Here is a 23,922-nt window from a genome sequence, read left to right as displayed (position 1 = left end):
TTCAAAATCGAAACATGTGAACCAGCATGGCAAAACTGAAACATGTGTACCGGGTCACTGGTAGCGAACCAGTGACCCTGAGCTCCATTGCACAAGTTCATACGCGCTACCATAGCCCGTGCTCAAGTGGCAAGGCAAGCTGGTTTTGTTCAGAAAAGTTTTAGGGCCCCTGAAGCAGTTCAGAGCTTCTTTATGATCAATTGAGATGGAAGAATAGATCCATCCATTTATTAACGCAGCTAAGCGCTCTTGTAGAGCTAATCATAAAGCTGACATTCACGTAGCTGCAGATCGCGGTAGGCCGCTACACTAAGTTCTTACCCGTTCGTGTTTTATGACGTGACAGTGCTGCGGACCCTCATTAGGGGTGACCGCAGGTATGGACGTTAACACGAGAGAAAAATGTGGGCGGCCTCTTACAATGACTAGAGCAGCGAATTTTGAGGAGCAATTTACTGCCACACAGATCTACCACTGAGCGTGGCCTTCAGCTTTCGAACAATATTGAAGCCATTGGCCGGTTCTTAACGCAGCGAAAGTAGCGATATACACACCTGAGGTGCTGCAGATTTCTCAGAGCGTTGACCAGAAGTAGTGGCATTGGATGCTTTGAGCGTGCCGTGCAGTACATGTCAGCTTGTTTTGTTCGGGTGCACTTTTTAAGTTCATCCAGAAGAACCTGGGTGTCCACCGGTACCCGCCGGTTAAAATTCAGGTAGACGGAGCTCAAGGAGCACAATTCGTGTCCCCGGACGAATTCGAGCCCAAGAGGGTTCTCCCAGCTGAAGACGAGACGAGAGGAGAGCTTGAAGTCTGTGATAACCTTGTAAACAACGAATTGGTGGGGATGGTGCCACATGTCGATGCCGAGCACATCCAGTGTGGTGTTGACCTGCGTAGAACATAGCCGACGGGAAAGAGTCAAACAATGCTGTCGTCAAAGAATGTTGTCGAAAGTGTGTTACGATAACACGAAGCTGAGGTGCGTTTAGAGACTGCACTGCACCTATTTACAGATTGTGGCACAAACGGACAGTTATCAATTATTCCTTTCAAGACGTCACGAGGAAATTCATAAGAATTTCTCAGGAAGCAAGGCCTCCTAGTTCAAGAAAAATTTGTCCTGGTCCGGGGATCGATCCCGGCACCAGCGGCTTTCCGGAGCGGTCGCTCAACCAATTGAGCTTACCATGATGCTAGCAATTGGCAGCGCGAGGACGAATTAATTACTCAAAGACCAAAGATACAGAATATTGCTACAAAAGGCTGGTTGGTGATTATAATTATGCCCTCCGGCACCTTGCGGGATCCCTCAGGATAACACTGCAACGCTCGAGACTCGATAGTTGAGTTTCTCCTAGGTAAGGAATTGGGCATCCCAATACTCAAAGAGCATCAACAAGACAGAGGCAATGAAGAAAAATTGCGGTTAACTAGATTGCACTGTTTGCCACCCTGGACGGTTAAGAGGGGAGGAACAAGCACGACACTGGTAGCTACTGTTAGATGCACTGGTCACGTTCAAGCATTGCACGAACTGTTCGTGTGGCTTTCTGCGGATGATGGCCTGGAGGCCACGCTCGTGTGATCAAGAAAGTCGACAAGTCCACTCGAGGCCCACGGAAGAGTTGCAGCTTAGTTTGCCTAAGCAGCAAGAGTTGCACAGGAAGTGATGGCTGATGCGCAAATCCGCACTTCGCTCACACGGTTGAGTGAGCTATTCGAACGAGATAGATAGTTGCAGTTTTGAAGCGCACGGTAGCTTCAGAGAGAACACGTTTGGGGTGCGTTCTCAATTTTTACATTTGCGACATTTAGTGCGCAAAAACAATGATCCGCACTACCGGGAAGGTCAGAGGAATGGTACAGTGGATCAGGACGATTCGGCAAAGCAAAAGCATGTGTAAGGGACTCAAATTGGTGCAAAATTGTGAATATGTCGAGACGCTAGAGTCGACGAAAAAAAAATATTTCTCTCCTCGCATCCACGTCTATTGCGCATTCGCCGTGCGTGTTCATTTACCGCAAGTTGTTGAAGTGAACGTTCCGGTGGCATGTTTCAGATCTGTTTAGAAGAGGGTAATGCTGCTCTCTGAAGTGACCATCACGGAAAAGGGATGGATCTTTAGGCATTTATTGCTGTCCTGCTAGGAGGTTACTGTTTAGACCCCCTAGTTTGCCGTCAAGGTAGCGCTTGCTAGACCGGCAATCCTCAAACGGCGAGTGATCGGCACGTTAGAGCTACCGGATGGCATAGACGTTAACTACAGACGTACAACCAATATTGCAAGAACGAAGATCATTGCAGTTTGCGTAAGGTGCATATTTTTGGCCTCGTAAGAGTGATCACGTTGCCGCAAATATATAGTTTTTGTAACTCCTGCAACACAAACGTGTATGATAGACTGCCTTGGTCAACTGTTGTAAGATCGTTACTAGCGTTTCCGAAACTCCGGCATCACGCCCCTGCTAGCTAGCCAACTTCCAGTGGTGGCACAAGATGTTACTCTTTCCTCTTGGCATACGGCAGGTAGATTGAACAACTAGCACTACCACTAACCGAACAGTACATCTTCAGACATTTACTGTACATCGGAAAAGCAGAGAGGCCACTCTGCTTTGCCGATGATGGCTGCGAGTGCCATTCACGAAGTCATTTTTCTTTCGCATTGCAATGGCTGACAACCTTCTTTGTAACAACTGTGATAGCGAGGAGACATTAAAGCACATCTTTTGCGACTGTCCTCACTACAGTGGGCACAGACGATCACTCGGGGTCGCTATACCTCTCGTAGACCACAGACCGATGACAGCAGTAACCATTTTGGAATGTCGTCCTGACAGGTCACCGAGGATGAAGGCGACGAAGGCATCGCTGAAACAACTGAATTCAACAGCCTTGCACCGGCGGTGATAGACTAATGGCGATTCTGTGACCATGAGCAGCGAGACTGTGCATGCACGCTCCCCCCTCCCTGCCTCTTTCTTTCCACCTCTAACTTTCAAACTCCGCTATGTCTTCCCCAGTGTAGGCTAGCAGACCAGTTTTTGTAGACTAACATCCCTACCGTTTCTCTCTATCAAGTTCATTGCTTCTTTCCGGTATCACGCCGAAACCATTTCATATACACTCTGTGCTTACGCTATCGTAGACGAGGAAGTGTGCTCTGGAGTTAATTTTTTTAGTACATAGCGCTGTCGCTCAGTAGCAGACTACAGAAGCGCAGTTGTCACGGATTGCAGTATAACTGGAGGCTAGGTTCGCAATGCCGCATTGTACTCGTAAAAACCAATGTTTGTCAATGAAACAGCGGTTATTAAAATGGTAAGACGGCTCCTCAGCAGGGTCTCAAATTGAAATTCAAGTCTCAAGGAGGACAACATCAGAGCATATCGGGACTTCTTCCTCAGTCATGTCACTTACATTGCATCATACCTGAAGAGGGGGAAAAGAGAAGGCTAAGCTAGGCACACTTATACGCTCCGGACTCAAAAGGGTTCTGGGGCTTCCTCACAAAACGCGTACTGAGCTCCTTAACAAGTTAGGACTTGATAACACTATATATGAGCTCATTAAGGCGAATTCAGTCAAATTGCCCGACTATCCAACACACGCAGGGCTTAAAATTCTAGATGAAGTCCGAATACCGCCTAGGAGACGTCGCTACGTTTAAACTACAATAGGAGGCGGAGACTATTTGTGGACCCCATACCTAGGTATATTCATCCTGTCGACAACATGGGCAGAAGAGACGCCAGAGCGAAATGCATTCTGTGTATACTGCACCAACAACAAAACTCCGCTCTTTTTGTCGATGCGACTATTTATGAATCGGGCAACCGCTACGCTACTGCTGTGGTTAATGAGACAGGCAAATTATTAAGCGCGGCATCGAACGAGCTCAATTCATGCTGCCGAAGAAACCAGCATAGCACTGGCAATTACAATGAGGAGAAGCTCCACGATTGTCTCCGATTCCCGAACAGCCATTAGGAATTACTCAGCCGGCTCCGAATCAATGGAAGCACACAAGTTACTTATGAACAGTCTCAGTACTCATCACAGCGAGAAGCTGGATAGCACACAACTCGTCTGGTTTCCGACTCATCAGGGCCACTCGGTCAGCCCCAATGGGTGCAATCCTAACGAGCAAGCTCACTCTGCTGTGCGAGACCTCGCATGCCGCGCACCAGATCAAGAATTGCCCCAGGATGACTGCGGCTCCTACGAAGACCCTCTTAGCACTTTTCATGAGGTCATCTCACACTATAGGGACGGTAAAAGATTCTTTCCTCCCCCCCCCCCCCATCAGAAGCTTACCCGAGCTCAGGCAGTCACATTAAGATTGATCCAAACCAAATCTTATCCCACACCCTTTGTGCTTAACAAAATTGACGGGGATTTTCCCGCCGATTGTAAACGTTGTGGACACACACCGTGTCTATTTGATCATATGTTCTGGCTGTGCCCCAACCGAAGGGCCTCGGATCTCAACAGTGAGGAGGACTGGAGTCTGCGTATAACCAGTGCAGCCCTCCAAGATCAACTCTTGCTCGTCCGGAGAGCTCACGCCATCGGGGAAGCCTTTGGTCTACCGGTGACTACGTGGGCGGAGCCACCGATTTAGCCTAGGGGCTTTGCCCTCTGGCCGTAGTTTCTCTGGACCATAATAAATTTCTTGCCATGCCACGCCATACCCCGAAAACGTACACTCCTGTAGCAACCTTGTCTGCTTTTTCTTCGAAGTGTCAGACCGAAGAATGGCCCTTTCATTTACACACCAAGTGGCTTTTAAAGATATTTAAAGATATATTTTAAAGATATTTTTTGTCCTTGTACGCAATGGGAACTTCGATGAAAGATCCGTGATGCTTATTTCCGTAGATACGTTGATACATAGTCCAGCGTTACTAAATAGGAGAGAGGCATTGGGAAATGCTAGCTAACCCGTAACAAACCAGTATAGGGACGCTGCATCAGTTTTTTGCGGGAAACGTGAGCTCACGCCCAGGTCACACATATGCATACGGCATATCTTATGCGTGCAGTATTGAAATGTGTATGAATATTATATTCACAGTCGCTTAAGCTATAAAGTATCACTATATGGAAAAGACTGGACTCCAAGGCGGGTTTTATTGTGGGATGTTTTCCACAATTGATGCCGAAAAGACGGCCCCATCATTGCTCTGAATTACGCAATATAATGGCGACCCTCCTCCGTAATAGCTGTCCCTTAAAGTGAGACAATGAATCGGTTCATATTAATTGTACTCTGAAAACTCGAATGTCTAATTTCACCGTCGTAGCTCTAGTAATAAAAAGCAACAATAAAGGTCGAAATATTTTTATATTTATCGCCGATAACTCCGCGCGTGATTCCCGGATTTCAAGTATTTTTTTATGTTTTAGCCATATTGACTCAATGAAGTTTCCTGAAATTTGGTATGTTAAGCCTGACCTCCCCTCTGAGGACAATGTACTTCATTCTTAGCGCTCATGAACTAGTGGACGCCTTTAAAATCGACGACGCTTTCAAGGTGGCGTCACCATCCATTCTTTTTGCGCATTTTCTCGTTAGCAAATGTATTCTCACAGCAAGCGTGGCAACTTTAGAATTGTGAGACAGCATTTTACTAATAAGAGAAAAATGGCTTTTCTCTTTAGTGTTCCTTTAAATCCCCGTGTTCGACATTCCGTTTAAGGATCGTCGTATCTTGGCGACACTTCTATGCGGAACGTTGGCTCACCTCCAGAGACTTGAGCATCATACGGATCCCGCTGAGGGTCAGATTGTTTTTCTGAACGTACAGGTGTTGAAGGCGGCTGTCAGCACGCAGTTGGCGCGCGGCCATCATGGCGAACACGTACGTCAGACGGCAGTCGTTAAGCGAGAGTTGGCGTAGCCCACCTGCGCCGAGATATAGAACAGGTCATCAGAGAACAGGTATGAACTGTCCGTTGTGGCGACAACGACCGATGCCGAGCTAGAGAATAAAGCAGGGACGGTGGCAGAACGGTGCTAAATAGCCTCACTCTACTTGCGGACAACATTTCTGTGGAAAGTGAGGGCTGCGCTGGGGAAAGTGAGGTCTGCGCGCAATCAGCGTTCCATATCGACGCCTACGTTTTAGCGTTGGAGGTACACGTAAGAGGCGAGACTTTCTAACGCGTGAAAAAACGCTGACACAAATACAAATATCTCCATAGTGAGTGCTGCCTCCTGTCTCAGCTACACGTAGCAAATAAAAAGTATTAATAGCGAAGCTCTTCTAGCTGGCCGTAAAATGTCCACGCTCACCAGAAAACCATCATCGTTAGTGCAGACTGGCCTGCCTGTGGACTATTAGCAACATTGAACCATGTGTTATGGGAATGTGAAGCCATCGGCTCCGCCTTCAGCGAGGACAGGTGGGCAGCGCTCTTGCGCAGCCCAGAACTCCATGACCAAACCCTGGCCGTCCAGAGTGCCCGCCAACGGGCCGCCAAGGTCGGCTTGGCGGTCCCTACGTGGAACTAGCCGGGTGGCGCGGGGTCTCCCCTGCGTCTTCTCTGGACCCCAATGAAAGTTTGCATCATCATCGTTATGAACGGGTATATGCCACAGAAATCGGTCAAATCCCACTACTCACCACCTGTTCCACTAAAAATGACGGCAACACTTAGTTGCGTCGCTGCAGAGTGACGGCGGCGAGCCGGCGATCCCGGGCACGTACGTAGAACGAAAGAAATAAAGAGAGACAGATAAGCATAAGGGAAATATTTATTCGCGAGGCGAGATTCGAACCCGCGTGCGCACCATCCGAAGGCGCAGAATAACCTTGCAGTACAGTATAGCAAGGGGATTGGAAAGGGAAGGGAGGGAGGGAGAGAGAAGATGACAGATGCGAGTGCGAAGAGGAGAGGGTGTAACATACCATAGTAAGAAAGAAGCAGAGAGAACGAAAGGCAGAAGGAAAAATGCGTAGAGAAATTGAGATAATCAAAGAAAGACAGATAATGATAGAGAGAGTCAGAGAAAGATAAGAGTGAGAGAAAGAGAAGCGAGAAATACAGAGATAGAGAAAAAGAAATAAAATTAGAGGAAGAAAGATAGAAGGACCGAGAAATAGAAAAATAGAGCAACGAGGGTGAGGAGTTGGGGAACACCACCAGCTGTGCTGCTACCTCAGTCTTCGCACCACTAGCACGGAGCTGCCCTACTTCATATATATCTCGCGCAGAAAATACGGACAGTATTGTGGGACTACATTCAGTAGCGGTAAGATACGCGTGATTGGGCTCTTTAGCCATCGCTTTATTGCCAAGAAAAGTTGTCCTCGGATATAGATACGCAATTGGTCGTATGCGGTTATTTAGTGTTGCAGTAAATTACTGCGAACCTCCGCAGAGCCCGGTAGGCTACGCTGCTCTGGGGAAGTTAGCGAAATCGACAGTATTGGCTCTATCCTACTCTCAATGTGCGTAAAAGGCTATGTTTAGTTCCTAAATAGAAATTCTGCAAGAAGAAAAACAGTGCGGTATTACCTCTGACCTGCGCTCGCAGTCTGGGCTCATACTAACGACGACTCCTTCGTTTAGCCAAGTTCACAGGAGACCGCGGCCCTTGCATATGCATGTAGGGTAGGCCGGGGGCAAGAGACAATCTCGGGGGGGGGGGGGGGGTTAAGGGGTGCTTGCTTTCCCTCACGGTAAGGAGCGAGCGAGGAGAGCGCAAACGTTTCACAGGCATCGTTTTGTAAACGTTAGAATTTTGGGCAAGCTACGAACTTGTGCGCTCTATATGGCCTCACGGATGTGATTTACAGTAGTCCAACTCTTCGTGGTACAAAGTAAACATGCTTGTTGATTTTCGCACTTGTCGAGGTACGAAGCAGAGAGCCTAATAGAATACGTTTCACTCAAATGAGTTCGATATGTTAAGGAGTTCGACTATTCATCAAGAAAAGAATAATGAAACTTCTAAATATGAATATAAGCTAAAAAAGAAGCAGGATTCTCTTCTAGAACATAAGGCACCAGGTTAGAGCATGAAAATGGGCCCGGAAATTCAAATAAGAAAAAGAAAAACCTCGGCGCATGTTTGTATACGGCATTCGTGAGAAAAGCGCTAGAAACGCGGGAGAAATTATTGGACAAATGCCGTCGTTCAGTTTTTGTGACGTTTTCGCTGATTAGCTATTGAGCGGATGAAAAAAAAATCTCAACTTTTCTCGTGCACTATGAAGACTGGCACGAAAATTGAGAGCACCTGCAAATAACTATTACCATGCTGCTCTTTTACAGTGTGTTACATAATCAACGGTCTATTATAACACGCCTGTAGTGAAGTGATTCATGCGGACCTTTGATTTCAAGTACTGAATGTGTCGCAGTGCATCGCCATAGAGACAAATTATTGCTGAAAGGCAAGGAGGTTAACCGGAAAACAAATATCTGGTTTGCTACCCTGCACTGAGGAAGGGAGACGAAAAGTAACGAAATAAGAGGGGAGGGAGGTAAGGAGACACGCACAGACGCACGCACGAGTGGCAATCGATCGTTCAACAAGGCGGGTCACTCGCAGAAACTTGAGCAGCGCCTTCGCAGTAAACGCGAACACTTGCCCGAAATAAGCATGGCGAACGTGACTTGAAACATGAAATCCTGCTCCTCCGCATTCGCCTTCCTGCAGTTCGTGAAGGAGAGATTTTCCAGAACGCTTGTAGGCGGCTCTGACGCTGATGCCCCACCCAGCACACTAGCCCGAGACGGCGGGGGCCTAGAAAGGGCTTCGCCCATGTTGTGGATGTCCATCGTTGAGAGGCGGCATTCATTGACATTCAGCGTCTTCAGGCTTGGGCTTTTAACAGCAGCTTTCAATACGGCCTCCGGATGAGCAAAAGTCGAGCCGTTGATCTGCGAAATAGAGGCGAGGTACGAAGGAGTAAAAGACTGATCGCCAGGATGGTAGGAACGTTGATTATAGTAAGGAATAACTGGAGTTTTACGTGCCAAAATCCACCATATGATTATGAGGCACGCTGTATAGGAGGCCTCGTAATCAATTTCGATCACCTAATTATTAATTCAGGTCTTATGTTCGAAAACCACGGTATGAGTAGGAGAAACGCCGTAGTGGGAGGCTCCGGAAATTTAGACTGCCTCGGGTTATTTTACGTGCACCTAAACCTAAGCACACAGGTGTTCTTGCATTTCCCCCGCACCGAAACGCGGCCGCCGTGGCCGGGAACTGAAACCGCGCCCTCAAGCTTAGCAGCGCGACACCCCAAATGCTAAGCTACCGAGGCAGGTCAGTTTCGATTAACTGGGGTTCTTAAATGTGTACCTGAGCCCAAGTACAAGTGCCTCTGGCATTTCGCCTCCATCGAAATGCGACCTCCGCGTCCCGAAATGAAACCGCGTCCTTCGGGTGATTACGGTAAGGAGCTGCAACGATGTGCACTCGGATATTCGAGCTCAAGAGGCATAGTGCTCCATATGCTGAGACATCGTTTCCCTGTAGCTTTCGCCAAAACACTAAATGTCCCTTGCCTATCTCAACCGTTTAACTGTTAACAGCGTTTTAGTGCCGGGTACCCCAAGCGGCTTGCGCACGTAAGCTCTTGCGTTGCTTTGTATTCCCAGCCGCACCCAAGGAGAATGCAAAGGAACGCAACGACTTGCGTACGCAAACTGCCTTCTTGCCCCGGCACTAAACTATGTAATACTGCTGGACGTAGGAGTGCGCGTGGGTAGGCGAGGTGGAGGGGGGGGATGCAGGATTATGGCCATGCAGGTTTTTGACGATAATGTCAGGCGAAAGCACCTGATATTGCAATCCAAGAACTGTCTACTCCCCAGACAGGCTCTTCTGAGGATCGGGTCACTTTATGTTAATTTTAGCCTCCATTGCAAAACGTGTTTTTTTTTAAACTCGACCTGTGGGGGGAAAGGGGGACGGGGCTGTGGTGGAATTTTGCCCCCTCTAATGGAGAATACTGCTTAGAAGAACTGAGCGTTGGGCGAGTTGGTATTGCATTCCGGATTGCATTTTGCGCAAAAAAAAGAACGAACACGAAGGGAAGAACCACGAGTCGAGCGGAGACTTAACTGAAGGTGTATTGTCAGAAACCTTCGTCAGAATACTGCGCACTATCGTGTATACTACTGTCAGACTACTGCGCACGCCCATGCGGCTGGATTTCACTGTTTTCGGTAGTTGAATATTATCGCATTCAATTTCGATGCCTTGCATAGTCCTCCCCCTCTTTCGGGTACGTGCTCCAGCAGAGCGAGGTATTTAGATTGCACCTGTAGTTCGCTTTACTGTCGTGTTATGCATAGCCGGCTGCTCTTTTCGCTCTTAACCTATCCCGTCGTAATCTTCCCTCTGATAGACTTCTCTATGGAATGGCGCGGTCAGGAGAAAAAACAATGCGGGGACTGAAAACCTCACACGTGACAAATTTGGGTGACAAAAAGTTCTGAAGTGACACGAATCGCTGAATCATCTTTTCTCAAGGTTGTGCTATGACGCGCCTGTAGTTCCTTCGGTCTTACTCTGGAAGCACCGTTCAGCTTTACAATCTACCCCACAATCGGCCCACTTCTACGAACCACTACTCGTGCTTCGACGGCGACCGTTCACCACTCCTTTCTCCCAGGTATGTCAATGTGTGACATGAGTAGGTAGTTCGTTGCCAAAATTTCGTCACTTTATACTAAAGACAGACCAAAGGGAGCTATTCTCCATGTGTCCACCTAGAACACATGTCCACATCGGCGGAGCGCATTCAGTTACTCAAAAAAGTGATGAGCCGTGACGTCATCGCGTTCTTGAACACGTCGACGCACAGAACCCGCTGAGCACAATCCCAGCGTAAGAAAGGAAGTGGAGGAAATGTACAGTAACAAAACACTTCAACTTCACAAGTCTGTACTTGCACATGAACGTGTCCCTGCCGCTTAAGAACGATGCAAGGAATGCGTACCAACCTTCACAGGTTCGTTAGACGGGCGGGCGCATTAAACCTAATTAGATGGCTAATGCGATCACAAGATCGGAGTTTAAGCACGGCCTTCGAGATTTGCGGAGCCAAAAGCGGATCATTGAGGCTGCGTTCGTTGCGTCAAAGCGCATCCCGTCGCCCCGATTTGTGACGACAGTTACGATAGCTTCATTGCGGGACAAAAAGCCAGAAACAGGGTGCGCGCTGCTCGCCGAGCTCCATCCAATCAACGGCGGCCGAAATAGACGGCCTACTAGGTGGACACATTGAGAATAGCTCCCCAGTTTAACAGAGACAGAAATGCCATGGCAGTACCGGAGGTGGTGGCGATGGCATCGCGCTGGGCGTCTATGACAGCCAACTATGGATTCCGGACGAATTCGGCACTGTCACTTTATATCATTTAGGTCTAGTACAAGCGCAGTGGAGGCTACACGGATTTGACAACTGATTGAGGGAGTGGGTAACTTCGGTGTAAAGAGTTTGCATGCAAGAAGGGTTGCAGTTGCACCCCTAGCACTCGGAAAACGTGAGGGTCACTTAACAGCGTTACGTAGCGCTTATAACGACAGAAATTTCAGCTGGTTCGCAAGGTTTCATAATATAAGGATGTAACAGTAAGAAGAGGAGTAACAGTAAGGCGAGGAGTAACAGTAAGGCGAGGAGTAACAGTAAGGAGAGGAGTAACAGTAAGAAAACCTAGGCACTCTTATGTCACATTCCTCGGGTCGCTACACCACGTTCCGACTAGAAGAAAACGTGGAGATGGCTGTTGGTACCAGACAGTGTGTCCGGGGCCAAATGTTAATTCCTTGACCCAGCCATCCGAGTCGAGGAGAGGAAACCACTGTTCTGTCGCGAAGAAGCAAGACCGCAGCATTGGAAAACGACCACCTGAAATCATTACGTACCGTGGTTGGTTCCGTTATTTTGCTGCAAAGGCACTGGCTACAATTTTGGCGTATCTTAAAGGGGCCATGGCACCCCATTTTCGATCATAATCTGTGTTTACCAGATTGATCTTTGTGCGTTCACAAACAATCTCAAAAACACGCGCTCAAACATGTCATGACAAAATAGTGGTCGCCAGTGGTGGGCGGGAATGACGCCCGCCGACTTCTAGGGCTTATTTCGCGCAGAAATATTCTTTTACAGTCCCCTTTTCACACATGTATAGGCCTAATACACCCTCTACTTGTATTTTTCGCAGAAAACCGCAAATTCTTGGGTGACCATATCATGGTCCTGTTAAGGTGAAGGACTCAAAATGTGACGGCCACAATGAAGCTGCCGCGTCAGAACACAGAATAGGATGACTGGTAATCGACATGCACCTAAATTTTCGTTGAGGGATTTCAGAGAAGGAAAGTCAGCTATGCATTTTTGCCCAACATGACTGGGTGGCGAATCCCATCTTCTCAGTCATGCGTGAGGTCACGTGGTTTTCCGCATCGCTCATGCTGAAGCTGCCACCGCCGCCGTCGTTCACTTATGGTGTTTGATGTCGCGTCTAAGGCTTTCGCATGAACACGTATCCGAACGGACTTGCCTTACCTCCAGTTTGTTCAGAGCAACGTGCCTACGCACGACGCCGGCAAGAGCTTCGCCTGCTTGACCCTCGAGCATTTCGCGTGTCACTTCCATGGACTTCACCGAGAGGTTGGAAGCCAGATAGCTCAGGAGAGTAACGATGCCGTCCCCGCCAGCCTGCGAGGGCAAAGCAAAGCGTGGACGTCCATAGTACAATTGCGCAGACATCATGGCAACGCCTATTAACTTGATTTATTTCAAGATATTGCTGCCTCGAAGCGTTATCGCGGGAGTGGAGCATGGGATATAAAAAGTTACAAAACAAGACACACAGTTCATGGACAGCAATGGTTAGAAATCTGCAATAAGAATTCTGCAAGAGAAGGATCTCGCATGTCCGAGTAAAGCATTCGACAATTAAATAGCGTCAACAAAAGCCATTTAAACGCATTAGTGCGGTGATGATGAGGAGACATACCTGTGTAAGAAGTGTTGCACGGCCGCATTTTCGATGGCGGCCAAAATGCTTGAACGTGTACTTAGATTTAGGTGCACGTTAAAGAACCCCAGGTGGTCGAAATTTACGGAGCCCTCCCCTACGGCGTCTCTTATAATCATCTCTTGGGACCTTAAATCCCAACTATGAATAAATTATTAATAAGTGTTGCGGTTTTACGTCACAACCACGCTATGGTTATGAGAGACTCTGTATTCGAGGGCTCGGAAACTTTCCACTACCTAAGGTTCGTTAACGTGTACCTAAATCTAAGTACACGGGCCTCTAGCATTTCGCCTCTGTCGAAGTGAGGGCCCCGCGGCCGGGATGAGATCCCGCGACCAGCGGTAATAAAAGTACAGTTCATGATGATGTATGGGGCATGAAGGTTTAGCGCAGTGTTCTCAAATTCAACTCACTCAGCGGGCCGCAGTCCCGCAATTTAGTCCCGCAAGGGCCGCGACAAGGAAGAGGGTATAGGAGAAAGGGGGGGAGGGAGTAGTTTTTGTACACATTGCCAGCAAAGGGTACCGTTTGAAAGAAAACGTTCCCCACATCTCATATACTAGTCATTTCTGAAGAATATTTGGCACCAGGATTGCAACAACATATCGATACTCATCTTCAAAATCTGGACATTTGGACGCCGATCCTGAAATATAGTTACAAGAAAATACGACGACGCAAACCACCGAAAAGAAAAGGCGAAAGGAAAGAACGTCAACTCGCAACTAAGTATATTCTTGCAAATCCACCGCAATATATACACCATGCCACACATGACCTATAACACACCATGCGTCACATCGAACAATCGGCTGCTCTCAATGCACGTGCTATTTCAGAAACCCCTGTCAAAGAAATCAAATTCAGCTGAATGCAGTACCACCGACGTATCGCTAATACAGATATTGTTTTTCTTTTGGATGAGGTATGGTTCTAGAATCTCGCTCAATCACCTCCTTGCTTCTACCTGAATGGTGATATTGGCAAATCTTTCCTCACATCCACACGCGCTGCAGTGCATAGGCTAATGTGCCAAAAGATTATTCTTTATCGAAAGAACATGCTCCCTCGCTCGATCGCTTACGCATCGGCTGGTCTGGCCGATGTAAACCCTTCCACAGGAGAGTGGAATTTCGTAGACCACTCCCGTCACACATGTGACGTAGGGCCTCGCGTGCCTCTTACCACAGGGGGCAGGCACGGATCCTCTTGAATTCTGTGGGCACTGGCCTGACAGTTTCCTTGGCGCAGAAAGCACCACAGGTGCTTTGTATCTATCGGCCATCTTTTTAAGGTTGTGTGCAACCTTATGGGCGTACGGGACAACTACTGGTCCTTTCTCGAAGAGCTGACATTCCTTTTTCCTTTCATCTTTTGAAGCTGGGATTGAGCCGCTGCTGCAACGACCGAGCGAGGATACCCAGCTGAATATAGCTGACGGACCTGGTTGTCAAAGCTCTGCTGCATTCTGTGAGGGCAAGACTTCGCCAGCGCACCTTCCCAAGCACATAAAAGCAACACCTCTCTTAACTACTTTATATTGGGCAGCGTCATAGGACATCAACTCTTTGCACGGACGAGGCCAGTAGGCAAAACAGATGTGCTCTTCCGTCATAATAAGCTCAAATCTAAAAACTGAATTTTCTCGTTCGTAGGTAGCTCATGCGTGAAGGACAGCCCCTCGCATGTTGTCGAAATTTCTTTAACATTTCGTCCACCAAGTTGGTGGGTGTTAAACCTGGTTTAGCATTTCAAAATTCCAAGAAGTCGTCCACATACCTGTACACCCTGCGCACATTTGTATTGTCAAAAGCCTGAGCCAATACTCCGTCAAAAGATGCTAAAAACAAGCTGCACAGTACGGGCGCTGCACACGAGCAGATACATATCCCGTTACGTTGAAGATAAAACTGCCCTTCGTGCGTCACAAACGTCGAACACAAATAAAATTCTAAAAAGGTCAAGAAATTATCAACAGAGATACCCTCACTCCTCTCAAATGCCAAAACGTCATTGTCTTCAGTGCTAGCTTGCACTTCCTTGAACAATCCAACATTCTGCACAGAATAAAATAGATCCACAACATCTACCGAGAACACATACCCGTCCCCTTGAACATCAAGCAAAAATTGGGAACGTTAGCAGAGTTCCTTATAACAAAGGGATCTTCCACAGGCAGCATATTAAGTTGCTTTAACAGATATCTGTTTACCAGATTCTGCCACGAGTGTCTTCCGCTTACAATACACCGGAAAGGCTTCTCAGGCTTGTGCGTCTTCACGCTGAAAAAAAATGACAGCACACCTAGCTTGGCCGCATTAACAGATTTAGAAAGTCTCGTAAGCTCAAGATCTTTGCAAAACAACGTGGCCTTGGCTTTTACCTTATTCACTTGGACAGTCACCGGTTTAAAGTTCTTTTCTATGGCAGCCGCCGCTTGTTCGCTGAAGGCCCTCATTATCAGCACGACAAAGCCTCCCTCCTTGTCAGCTTTTAGGAGCTGAAGTTCGTTATGCTTGAAGAATGAAACTACTTGTCGGCATGATTCCTTACGACCCAGTTTGGCAGGCTGAACACTCTTGGCAAGGCAGTCTACTCCTTCCAGTAGGCACCTTTCTTTGTCTTCTCCTTCCACTGAGTTCGCCACCCGCCTGTTCAGTGCCAACAAAGCAGGAACTTGAAGCTCCGTTGGCGTAGAACTTTGGTCCTTTCTTCAGTGTGCTTGAAATTTCCTCAGACAAAGACACCTGACCCAAAAGATGCAGCTGGGCAGGCCTTGCTGCTTCCCTCTTGCCAGCCTTGGGCAAATAGTTCAACGTACACCGCCACCAAAACTCTGTTGTTTGCTCCTTGGCTTTCTGAAAGTACTTCAGTTTTTGATGGATTAGCCAGCCTGTGTCATAGCTAAAGCACTTCACACGTAGGCAGTCCTGCAAAAGGCGTATTTGTCCCCAAACTTCAGACTTGCGAAGAGGATTTGCCGAGTTTGCGTGTCCGACCGACGGTTTGACACATCCACACAAAGCTTGCACTTCAAGCGGGACCAATCCATTCTTGATGTGGTACGCGTAAACGATCGAGCGAGGGAGCATGTTCTTTCGATAAAGAATAACCTTTTGGCACATTTGCCTATGCACTGTAGCGCGTGTGGATGTGCGGCAAGATTTGCCAATATCACTATTCTCTGTAAAAGCAAGGAGGTGATTGAACGAGAGATGCTAGAAGCATACCTCATCCGAAAGAAAAAAGACATCTGTATTAGCGATACGTCAGTCATGCAGCTGAATTTAATTTCTTTGACAGGTTTTTGAAATAGCACGTGCATTGAGAGTGGCCGATTGTTAGATGTGACGCATGGTGTGTTATTGCGCATGTGTGGCATGGTGCATATATATTGTGGTGGGTTTGGAAGAATAAAGTTAGTTGCGAGTTGACGCTCTTTCCTTTCGCCTTTTCTTGGTGGTTTGCGTCGTCGAATTTTTTTGTAACATGCACCAACTAGCCCAGCAACAAGTTTTACTAAAATATAGTTTTCGTTTCACGCTGGTGTTTCGACACATGGTGATCAGATGGGGTGCCGCACGAAAACACTCCTTTGGACGAGTCACGCCTGTGTAGATCGCGAACACACTTATTAAGAAAACCAAAATGTGGAAGACAGCAATGTGTGGGCCGCAGGCAACAGGTTCGCGGGCCGCATCCAGCCTGCATGTCGCGTGTTTGAGACCCCTGGTTTAGCGGGTGTGACGTTGTTGCCAAGTACATTCCGAATTATCGTAATCACTGGTTTAACGAACGCTCTCACGCTTTCTGGCACTTTAAAAAAACTATTGCCGAGAATCTCATTGGCAGGTAAAGAAGGATAGACCAGTTGCCTGATTGCGAAACGCGCTGGTATTATTCACAGTCAGCGTATCTATGTGCGCTGGCGGAATTCGTTGGCTACCACTGCGCTGAGAATAAACCTTTAACGGATGGCCTAAAATACTAAAGTAGGAAAGGTGACCTTTCAGAAAAACTCACATGTGGCGAAAGTTCGGGAAGGGATGAGGAGAAGAGAAGAATAAGTACGCGATACACTCTTGTAGTCTTGTTGATTGAAAAACAAGTAGGGTCGTATATGCTCCCGTGGTATGAAGCGCATCATTGCGCATACAGCCGGAAGAACGCAGGAAAGGAATGATAGGGACAGAAAGAGAGCGTGGCACATTAGTTGTGGTAGACGATTGTTTTCTCTGCTTCGCATGTGGTGACGCGAAATAAACGGGGTCATAAAGTGTCGAACGCACCAACTCAATCGTTTTCGTGTGTATGAGCTTAACCTAGCACTCTTCGTTTAGTTGGTGCGGATACAAAACAGCAATGTGAACGAAGATGGCGACAGATGAACACGTCCATATTGTGAGAGCACTGAATGTCGAAAGGTTGCGTGCACGTGACCATGATTTGGCGACATGGACACGTAGCGCCATCTCTCGCTGGTGGCAGCGGTGGCCTGCCGTAACTGAATGGCAAATAGGCGAAAAAATACGAGAAAAGCTAGTTACCAAAACGCAATACCAGTTCTATGCAGCAGAAACCCACTGAAACATTCTGGTAAAATTACATTGTAGTGATACAAGTGGGTGGTTTCCAAGAGTAATATTTTGCAGTGCGGCCCAATGTGTTTATAATGGGTGGCGTTCCATTGACCTAGCAAACCACATGCCTTGTAGAGCGACACAGTAATTTTACTAAATGTTCCAGATGGTCCCTGCTGTTAGAAGCGGGAGTCCTTTCTTGGTAACCAGCGTTTACCGCCAGATATGTTCTTAGTGTGGGCACTAGTTATGTGCTCTTTCTCATCTGTGCATTATCATAATCATCATCATCCGTTTGTCTCTCTGTCCTCATTGTCACCGCGTGTCATTGCCATCATCATCGGGTGTGTGCGCGCTCGGCCCATTCTCTTCCGAGGCCTTGAGTCTAATAAACGTCGCGTCAACCAAGACGTCATACGTGGTGGAGGTGGATTTTTGGTCCTCGGTCCTCTCCCAGCCCGCTCTACCTCCTGGAGCTTCGTTCAGGCCGCCGCTTGCCACCACTGTCCGGCAGCATGTCGCAGAACGAGCCTGCCGGCGCTGATGCCGTCTCTACCGCTCCGTCGCAAGCCTTGCCTCCTGTTATTATACAAGGCCACCACCGTGACCCCCCGCTCTTCGCTGGTCTTCGTGGAGAAGACGTCGAAGACTGGCTCGATGACTACGACCGCGTGAGTGCCGCTAATCGGTGGGACGAGGCCGCCAAACTGCGTTACGTCCCTTTCTATCTAACCGGCGTCGCGAAGACGTGGTACTTCAACCACGTCGTTGACTTACCCGACTGGGCGACCTTCCAGCGGCAGCTCCGCCATGTTTTTGGCACACCGGCCATTCGGTCCGCCGTCGCGAAGAGGACCCTCGATACTCGCCAACAATATCCCGGCGAGTCGTACACGTCGTACATCGAGGATGTTCTTGCGCTATGCCGGCGTGTCAATTCGTCCATGCCCGAATCGGACAAAGTACGCCACATTTTGAAGGGCATAGGGGCAGTTGCCTTTAATGCCCTCGCTGCACAGAACCCAACTACCGTCGCTGACGTCGTCACGACTTGTCAGCGCCTCGATGCCCTGGACTCGGTTCGTCTACAACCAGACATTGGTGAACAGGACTCTGCGTCTCATAAACATCTCCGTGACCTCATCAGGGACATCATACGGGAAGAACTACAGTCGATGGGCTTCTCGCCTCCGTCACCGTGTTCAATACAGTCTTCTGGACCGGCCTTGCGCGACATCATCCGGGAGGAACTCACATCCATGACCTCCCCTGCGCATGTACAGCCACCTGCTCCTCGGCCCATACCAACCTACGCCCAAGTTGCCGCCGCGCCTACCGGCGACGTAAAAACGACTTTGCCGCTACCACCATACGCGTCAATTGCTGCTGCGCCCCGGTCCCCTTCCGTTCGGCGCTGCCTGACCCTTCACCTGCCCACCTGACCGCAATATCTCCAAGTGCTCCGAACGCCTTCTACTCACCACCGTGGCGCACGTCCCGCCCAGTATGCTACTACTGCGGGTATCGCGGTCACATCTCTCGTTTCTGCCGAAAGCGCCAGCAGGACGAGCGTCGAGGTACGACATGCGTGAACGGGATTTTTCGTCTGGGGCCTCTTACCATGGTCAGCGTTACTCGTCGCCCCCGCACCGGTCCTCCATCTCCGCTCGCGTCGAATCCACCACGGAACAGCCGATCCGCACGACGCCGCTCACCCTCGCCATTTCGCCGCTCCTCTTCTCCACTTCGGCCCTGCCTCATTCGCCACCGATAATCAGTCGGAAAACTAGGTGATGCAGTTTTTGGGGGGAAAACTGCATTCCAAGTCAGGACTGATATTCCTCCATCAGGCCCGTGCAACATGGTCTTTGTCATAGTGGAAGGAGTGCATGTCGATGCTTTGGTGGACACGGGTGCGACATTTTCCGTTATGCGTGCTGATTTGTGTCAACGTTTGAACAAAGTGATGACGCCTTACGATGGACCCACGTTAGTCGCTGCCCAGGGGAACATCATTCGCCCTTCCGCTTTTTGTACCGCTCGTGTTTTTATCGACGGTATCCGTCATCACATCCAGTTTGCTGTCCTGTCCCGTTGCTCTCACAAACTAATCTTGGGGTGGGATTTTCTATCATCTGCTTCCGCGGCTATTTGTTGTGGCCAACGCGTCGTCCACCTCACTGACACCGACTTCATGCTCGACGACGACACCCAGAAGCCACTTCGTCTGATCGCTGCGGAAGACACCGAACTGCCGCCACTCCACGAACAAATTGTCACCATTACGTCCAACGACATCGACCACGGCGACGTGTTGGTCTCCCCTTCATCACTTTGCACTCGTCAAGGCATACTTCTTCCGTCCGGTGTCGTTCGTTTTCGCAATGGGTCTGCTCTCATCACCGCCGTAAATTCAACATCGGAGAAGATTCTATTGGCACAGAACACTACGGTGGCCCGTGTTGCCGACCACGAGCCTGTATTCGTCATGCCCCTGCAAGCCGTCTCATCTAAAGACCTTTCCATCGGGGAGCGTGCTTCTTCCTCCGCCTTTACCGCAGCCATCAGCAACGACTTGACAGCTTCACAGACGCAGCAGCTGCTCGCATTGTTACAGAAACACGCAAGTTCTTTCGATGTTTACTCGTCTACGTTGGGCCGCACTACCACTACAGCGCATCGAATTCAGACAGACGGAACATCTATTGTACACCGCCGGCCCTACCGCGTGTCTCTTGCTGAGAGAAAAATTATAGAAGAAAACGTTGCCGACATGCTCAAACGTGAGGTAATACGCCCCTCATCTAGCCCTTGGTCATCTCCTGTTGTTTTGGTCCGCAAAAAGGATGGCTCTGTGCGCTTTTGCGTGGATTACCGGGCGCTCAATAAGATCACCCGCAAGGACGTGTACCCAATGCCACGCATTGACGACGCCCTCGATTCCCTACAAGGCGCGGAATACTTTTCAAGCCTCGACTTGCGTTCAGGATACTGGCAAATTCCCATGCATGAAGGCGACAAAGAGAAAACGGCGTTTGCAACCCCCGACGGGCTATACGAATTCAACGTGATGCCTTTCGGGCTGTGCAACGCGCCCGCGACTTTTGAGCGCATGATTGACACCGTGCTGCGCGGCCTCAATGGAAAACTTGCCTTTGCTACCTGGACGACATTGTTATCTTTTCGTCAACGTTTCCTCAGCACCTGCAACGCTTAGATGAAGTGTTGACGTGCCTTGCCGGCGCTGGTCTCCAACTCAACACTAAGAAATGCTGTTTCGCCAGCAAATCTATCAAGGTCTTGGGACACGTCGTTAGCAAAGATGGAATTCGTCCAGACCCTGACAAGATTGATGCGGTTCTTCGCTTTCCGCGCCCGGAAAGACCGAAGGAGTTGCGGAGTTTCCTTGGCCTCGCCTCCTATTTTCGTCGGTTTATCCAGAACTTCGCCTCAATAGCTGCTCCACTACACCAGCTACTTGCTTCCGACGTCCCCTTTCGGTGGTCTGAAGAACGCCAAACAGCTTTCGACCTGTTAAAGGACGCCCTCACGTCCGAACCAATTCTCTGCCATTTTGACGAAGCCGCACCGACTATCCTTCATACAGACGCTAGCGGCCGCGGTATAGGTGCCGTTCTTCTGCAACGCGACACCTCTTCACAAGAGAGAGTGGTTGCATATGCCAGTCGCGTACTCACCGCTGCCGAAAAGAACTACACGATAACTGAGCAGGAGTGCTTGGCTGTGGTTTGGTCGGTGCAGAAGTTCCGTCCCTATCTCCACGGCCGTCACTTCACAATTGTTACGGACCACCACGCCTTATGCTGGCTTTCCACTCTGAAGAACTTGTCCGGACGCTTGGGTCGGTGGATTCTACGCCTGCAGGAGTATGACTTTGACATAATTTACAAGTCTGGTAGAAAACATCAAGACGCCGACGCTCTTTCTCGCTGCCCGCTTCCTACTACCCAGATCAGCGTTGGCGAGACCTCGGCCGTCACTTCTACCGCAGTTCCTACGCTCGCCTCAATAGGCCATCTCTTCTCGGACGACGAGCCAACATTTCGCTCCCGCCAGCTGTCCGATCCATACTGCAGGCGTATTATGGACCACCTTTCGGGAGCCTCCCATCCACCTAACGCGCGACTTCGTCGTCAACTGGTGCAATTTAAGCTGGAAAATGGCGTTCTTTACCGCCACATTTACCATCCTGACGGTCAACGCTGGGTTCCTGTGCTACCACGCGCTCTTCGACTTCATGTGCTTCAAGCCTTCCACGATGATTTGACTGCTGGTCATCTTGGTTTTCAAAAAACTCTTGACCGCATTCGGTGTCGTTTCTACTGGCCCGGCCTTTATACTAGCGTAGCGCGGTACGTCGGTTCCTGCTTCCCATGCCAACGCCGTAAACTCCCGACATCTGCACCTGCGGGAACTCTACAGCCAATTCCGTGCCCCACACTGCCATTCGAGGTTGTAGGTGTCGACCTTTACGGGCCTCTTCCCGTCACATCTACTGGCAAACGATGGATAGTGACCGCCGTAGACCACTTGACGCGCTACGCCGAGACTACCTCTGTGATTACTGGCTCAGCTACCGAGGTTGCCGACTTCGTTCTTCACGGCATAATACTGCGTCATGGGGCTCCTCGTATACTGCTTAGCGACCGTGGAAGGGTGTTCCTGTCACAAATGTTAAATGAAGTACTGCGCGCTTTCGGAACTACTCACAAGACAGCTTCAAGCTACCACCCTCAGACCAATGGTCTCACCGAGAGGTTTCATCGTACTCTTGCTGACATGATAGCCGTCTACATCCAACCAGACCACAAGAACTGGGATACCCTGCTACCATTCCTCACTTTCGCCTACAACACGGCCGTTCAGCGCACAACTGGCTACTCGCCGTTCTACCTCGTTTACGGACGTCCCCCTGCTACCTTTCTCGACGTTTCCCTCTTCAAGAGCCATGTTAACTTACCTCAGTCTCCCAGCGAAGACTACATTTCCCGACTGGCCCAGTCCCGCCATCATGCTCGCATCAACACAGACGCGAGACAACAGGATCGGAAGATCATTTACGACGCATCCCATCGTGTTGTATCTTTTCGACCTGGTGACGAGGTGCTGCTATTGACACCTATTCGCACACCTGGCCTCTGTGACAAGTTTCAACCACGCTCATCGGGCCGTACATAGTTCTAGAACAGACTTCGCCTGTTAATTATCGTGTGACACCACTTGTACTCCCAACAGACCGCCGTTACCGCAGCACCGAGATTGTGCACGTTTCTCGCATGAAACCCTTCACGCGACGTTCCTCGTCACCTTGACTTGCAGCGGCCAGGATGTCCGCTTACACGTGGGGGAAATTAGTGTGGGCACTAGTTATGTGCTCTTTCTCATCTGTGCATTATCATAATCATCATCATCCGTTTGTCTCTCTGTCCTCATCGTCACCGCGTGTCATTGCCATCATCATCGGGTGTGTGCGCGCTCGGCCCATTCTCTTCCGAGGCCTTGAGTCTAATAAACGTCGCGTCAACCAAGACGTCATATTATTGACTATTTCCGATTCAGTTATATTGCAGGACGCCGTTGCTGCTGCCGAGATGTGGCGCCACATACAGGTGTCCCCAAATCCTAGGAATGAAATGACTATCATTGTTTTCATTAATGCAAGGATCATCACAGCTTAGACGAAATAGAAGCCGTGACCTCAAATGTTTACAACACGGCAAGCTCTTATGATAGGTCAGCGGGCTCATATACGGCAATGTACATGTTATCAAGGCCAAAAAAAAAAGTTTCTGGCCACTGATAACGAGAAAAGTTAGCTTTCGGTCAAACCTTCGTCGCAGTTAACCGAAACTGCTCAGTTCCCCAGTGTATGATCAACGATGATGCTAAACAAGTACATCAGACCAGCGAGTAAAACAACAGAACCTCGTTATAACGAAGCAGCATCCAGACAAATTCGTTCGTGGTATTCGATAGTCGTTGCGATAGTATAGATAATGCTCGGCTCTAAAAAATTGGCCGTGCGGCTGCCGCATGACCACTACATACAAAAATGCAATATTCTACGCTTCAAGCGCACTATAGGCGATATAATTAGGGGTGTGCGAATATTCGAAAGTTTCGAATATTCGTCGAATATTATATTCGAAATATTCGTATTCGGTTCGAGAATCATGTATTCGAAAAGTTTCGAATATTCGATAACTTCAAATATTCGAAAAATGGAATATGCGATTCGATTATCATGCATAAAATAACTCGTCTTCCACATTTCTGCTGCGTTCGTATCGCTAAAAA

General features: G+C 48.9%; 1 protein-coding gene across 1 annotated transcript; it reads right to left on the bottom strand.

Annotated features, from left to right (window-relative positions):
* Window positions 1–487: 487 nt before the first annotated feature.
* LOC119406569 (uncharacterized) lies at window positions 488–14,491 on the bottom strand. The gene is made up of 5 exons (XM_037673309.2): window positions 14,468–14,491; window positions 12,547–12,699; window positions 8,608–8,899; window positions 5,752–5,912; window positions 488–892 (listed from the first exon to the last, which is right to left on the bottom strand). Exons 1-5 carry the CDS (start codon window positions 14,489–14,491, stop codon window positions 488–490), a joined length of 1,035 nt encoding a protein of 344 aa, XP_037529237.2.
* Between the last annotated feature and the right edge of the window lie 9,431 nt (window positions 14,492–23,922).

The sequence above is a fragment of the Rhipicephalus sanguineus genome, chromosome 10 (assembly GCF_013339695.2).
Source record: "Rhipicephalus sanguineus isolate Rsan-2018 chromosome 10, BIME_Rsan_1.4, whole genome shotgun sequence".
Taxonomy (NCBI): domain Eukaryota; kingdom Metazoa; phylum Arthropoda; class Arachnida; order Ixodida; family Ixodidae; genus Rhipicephalus; species Rhipicephalus sanguineus.
Note: the sequence above shows the minus strand (reverse complement) of the source record. Positions and strands in the feature narration are given on the sequence as shown.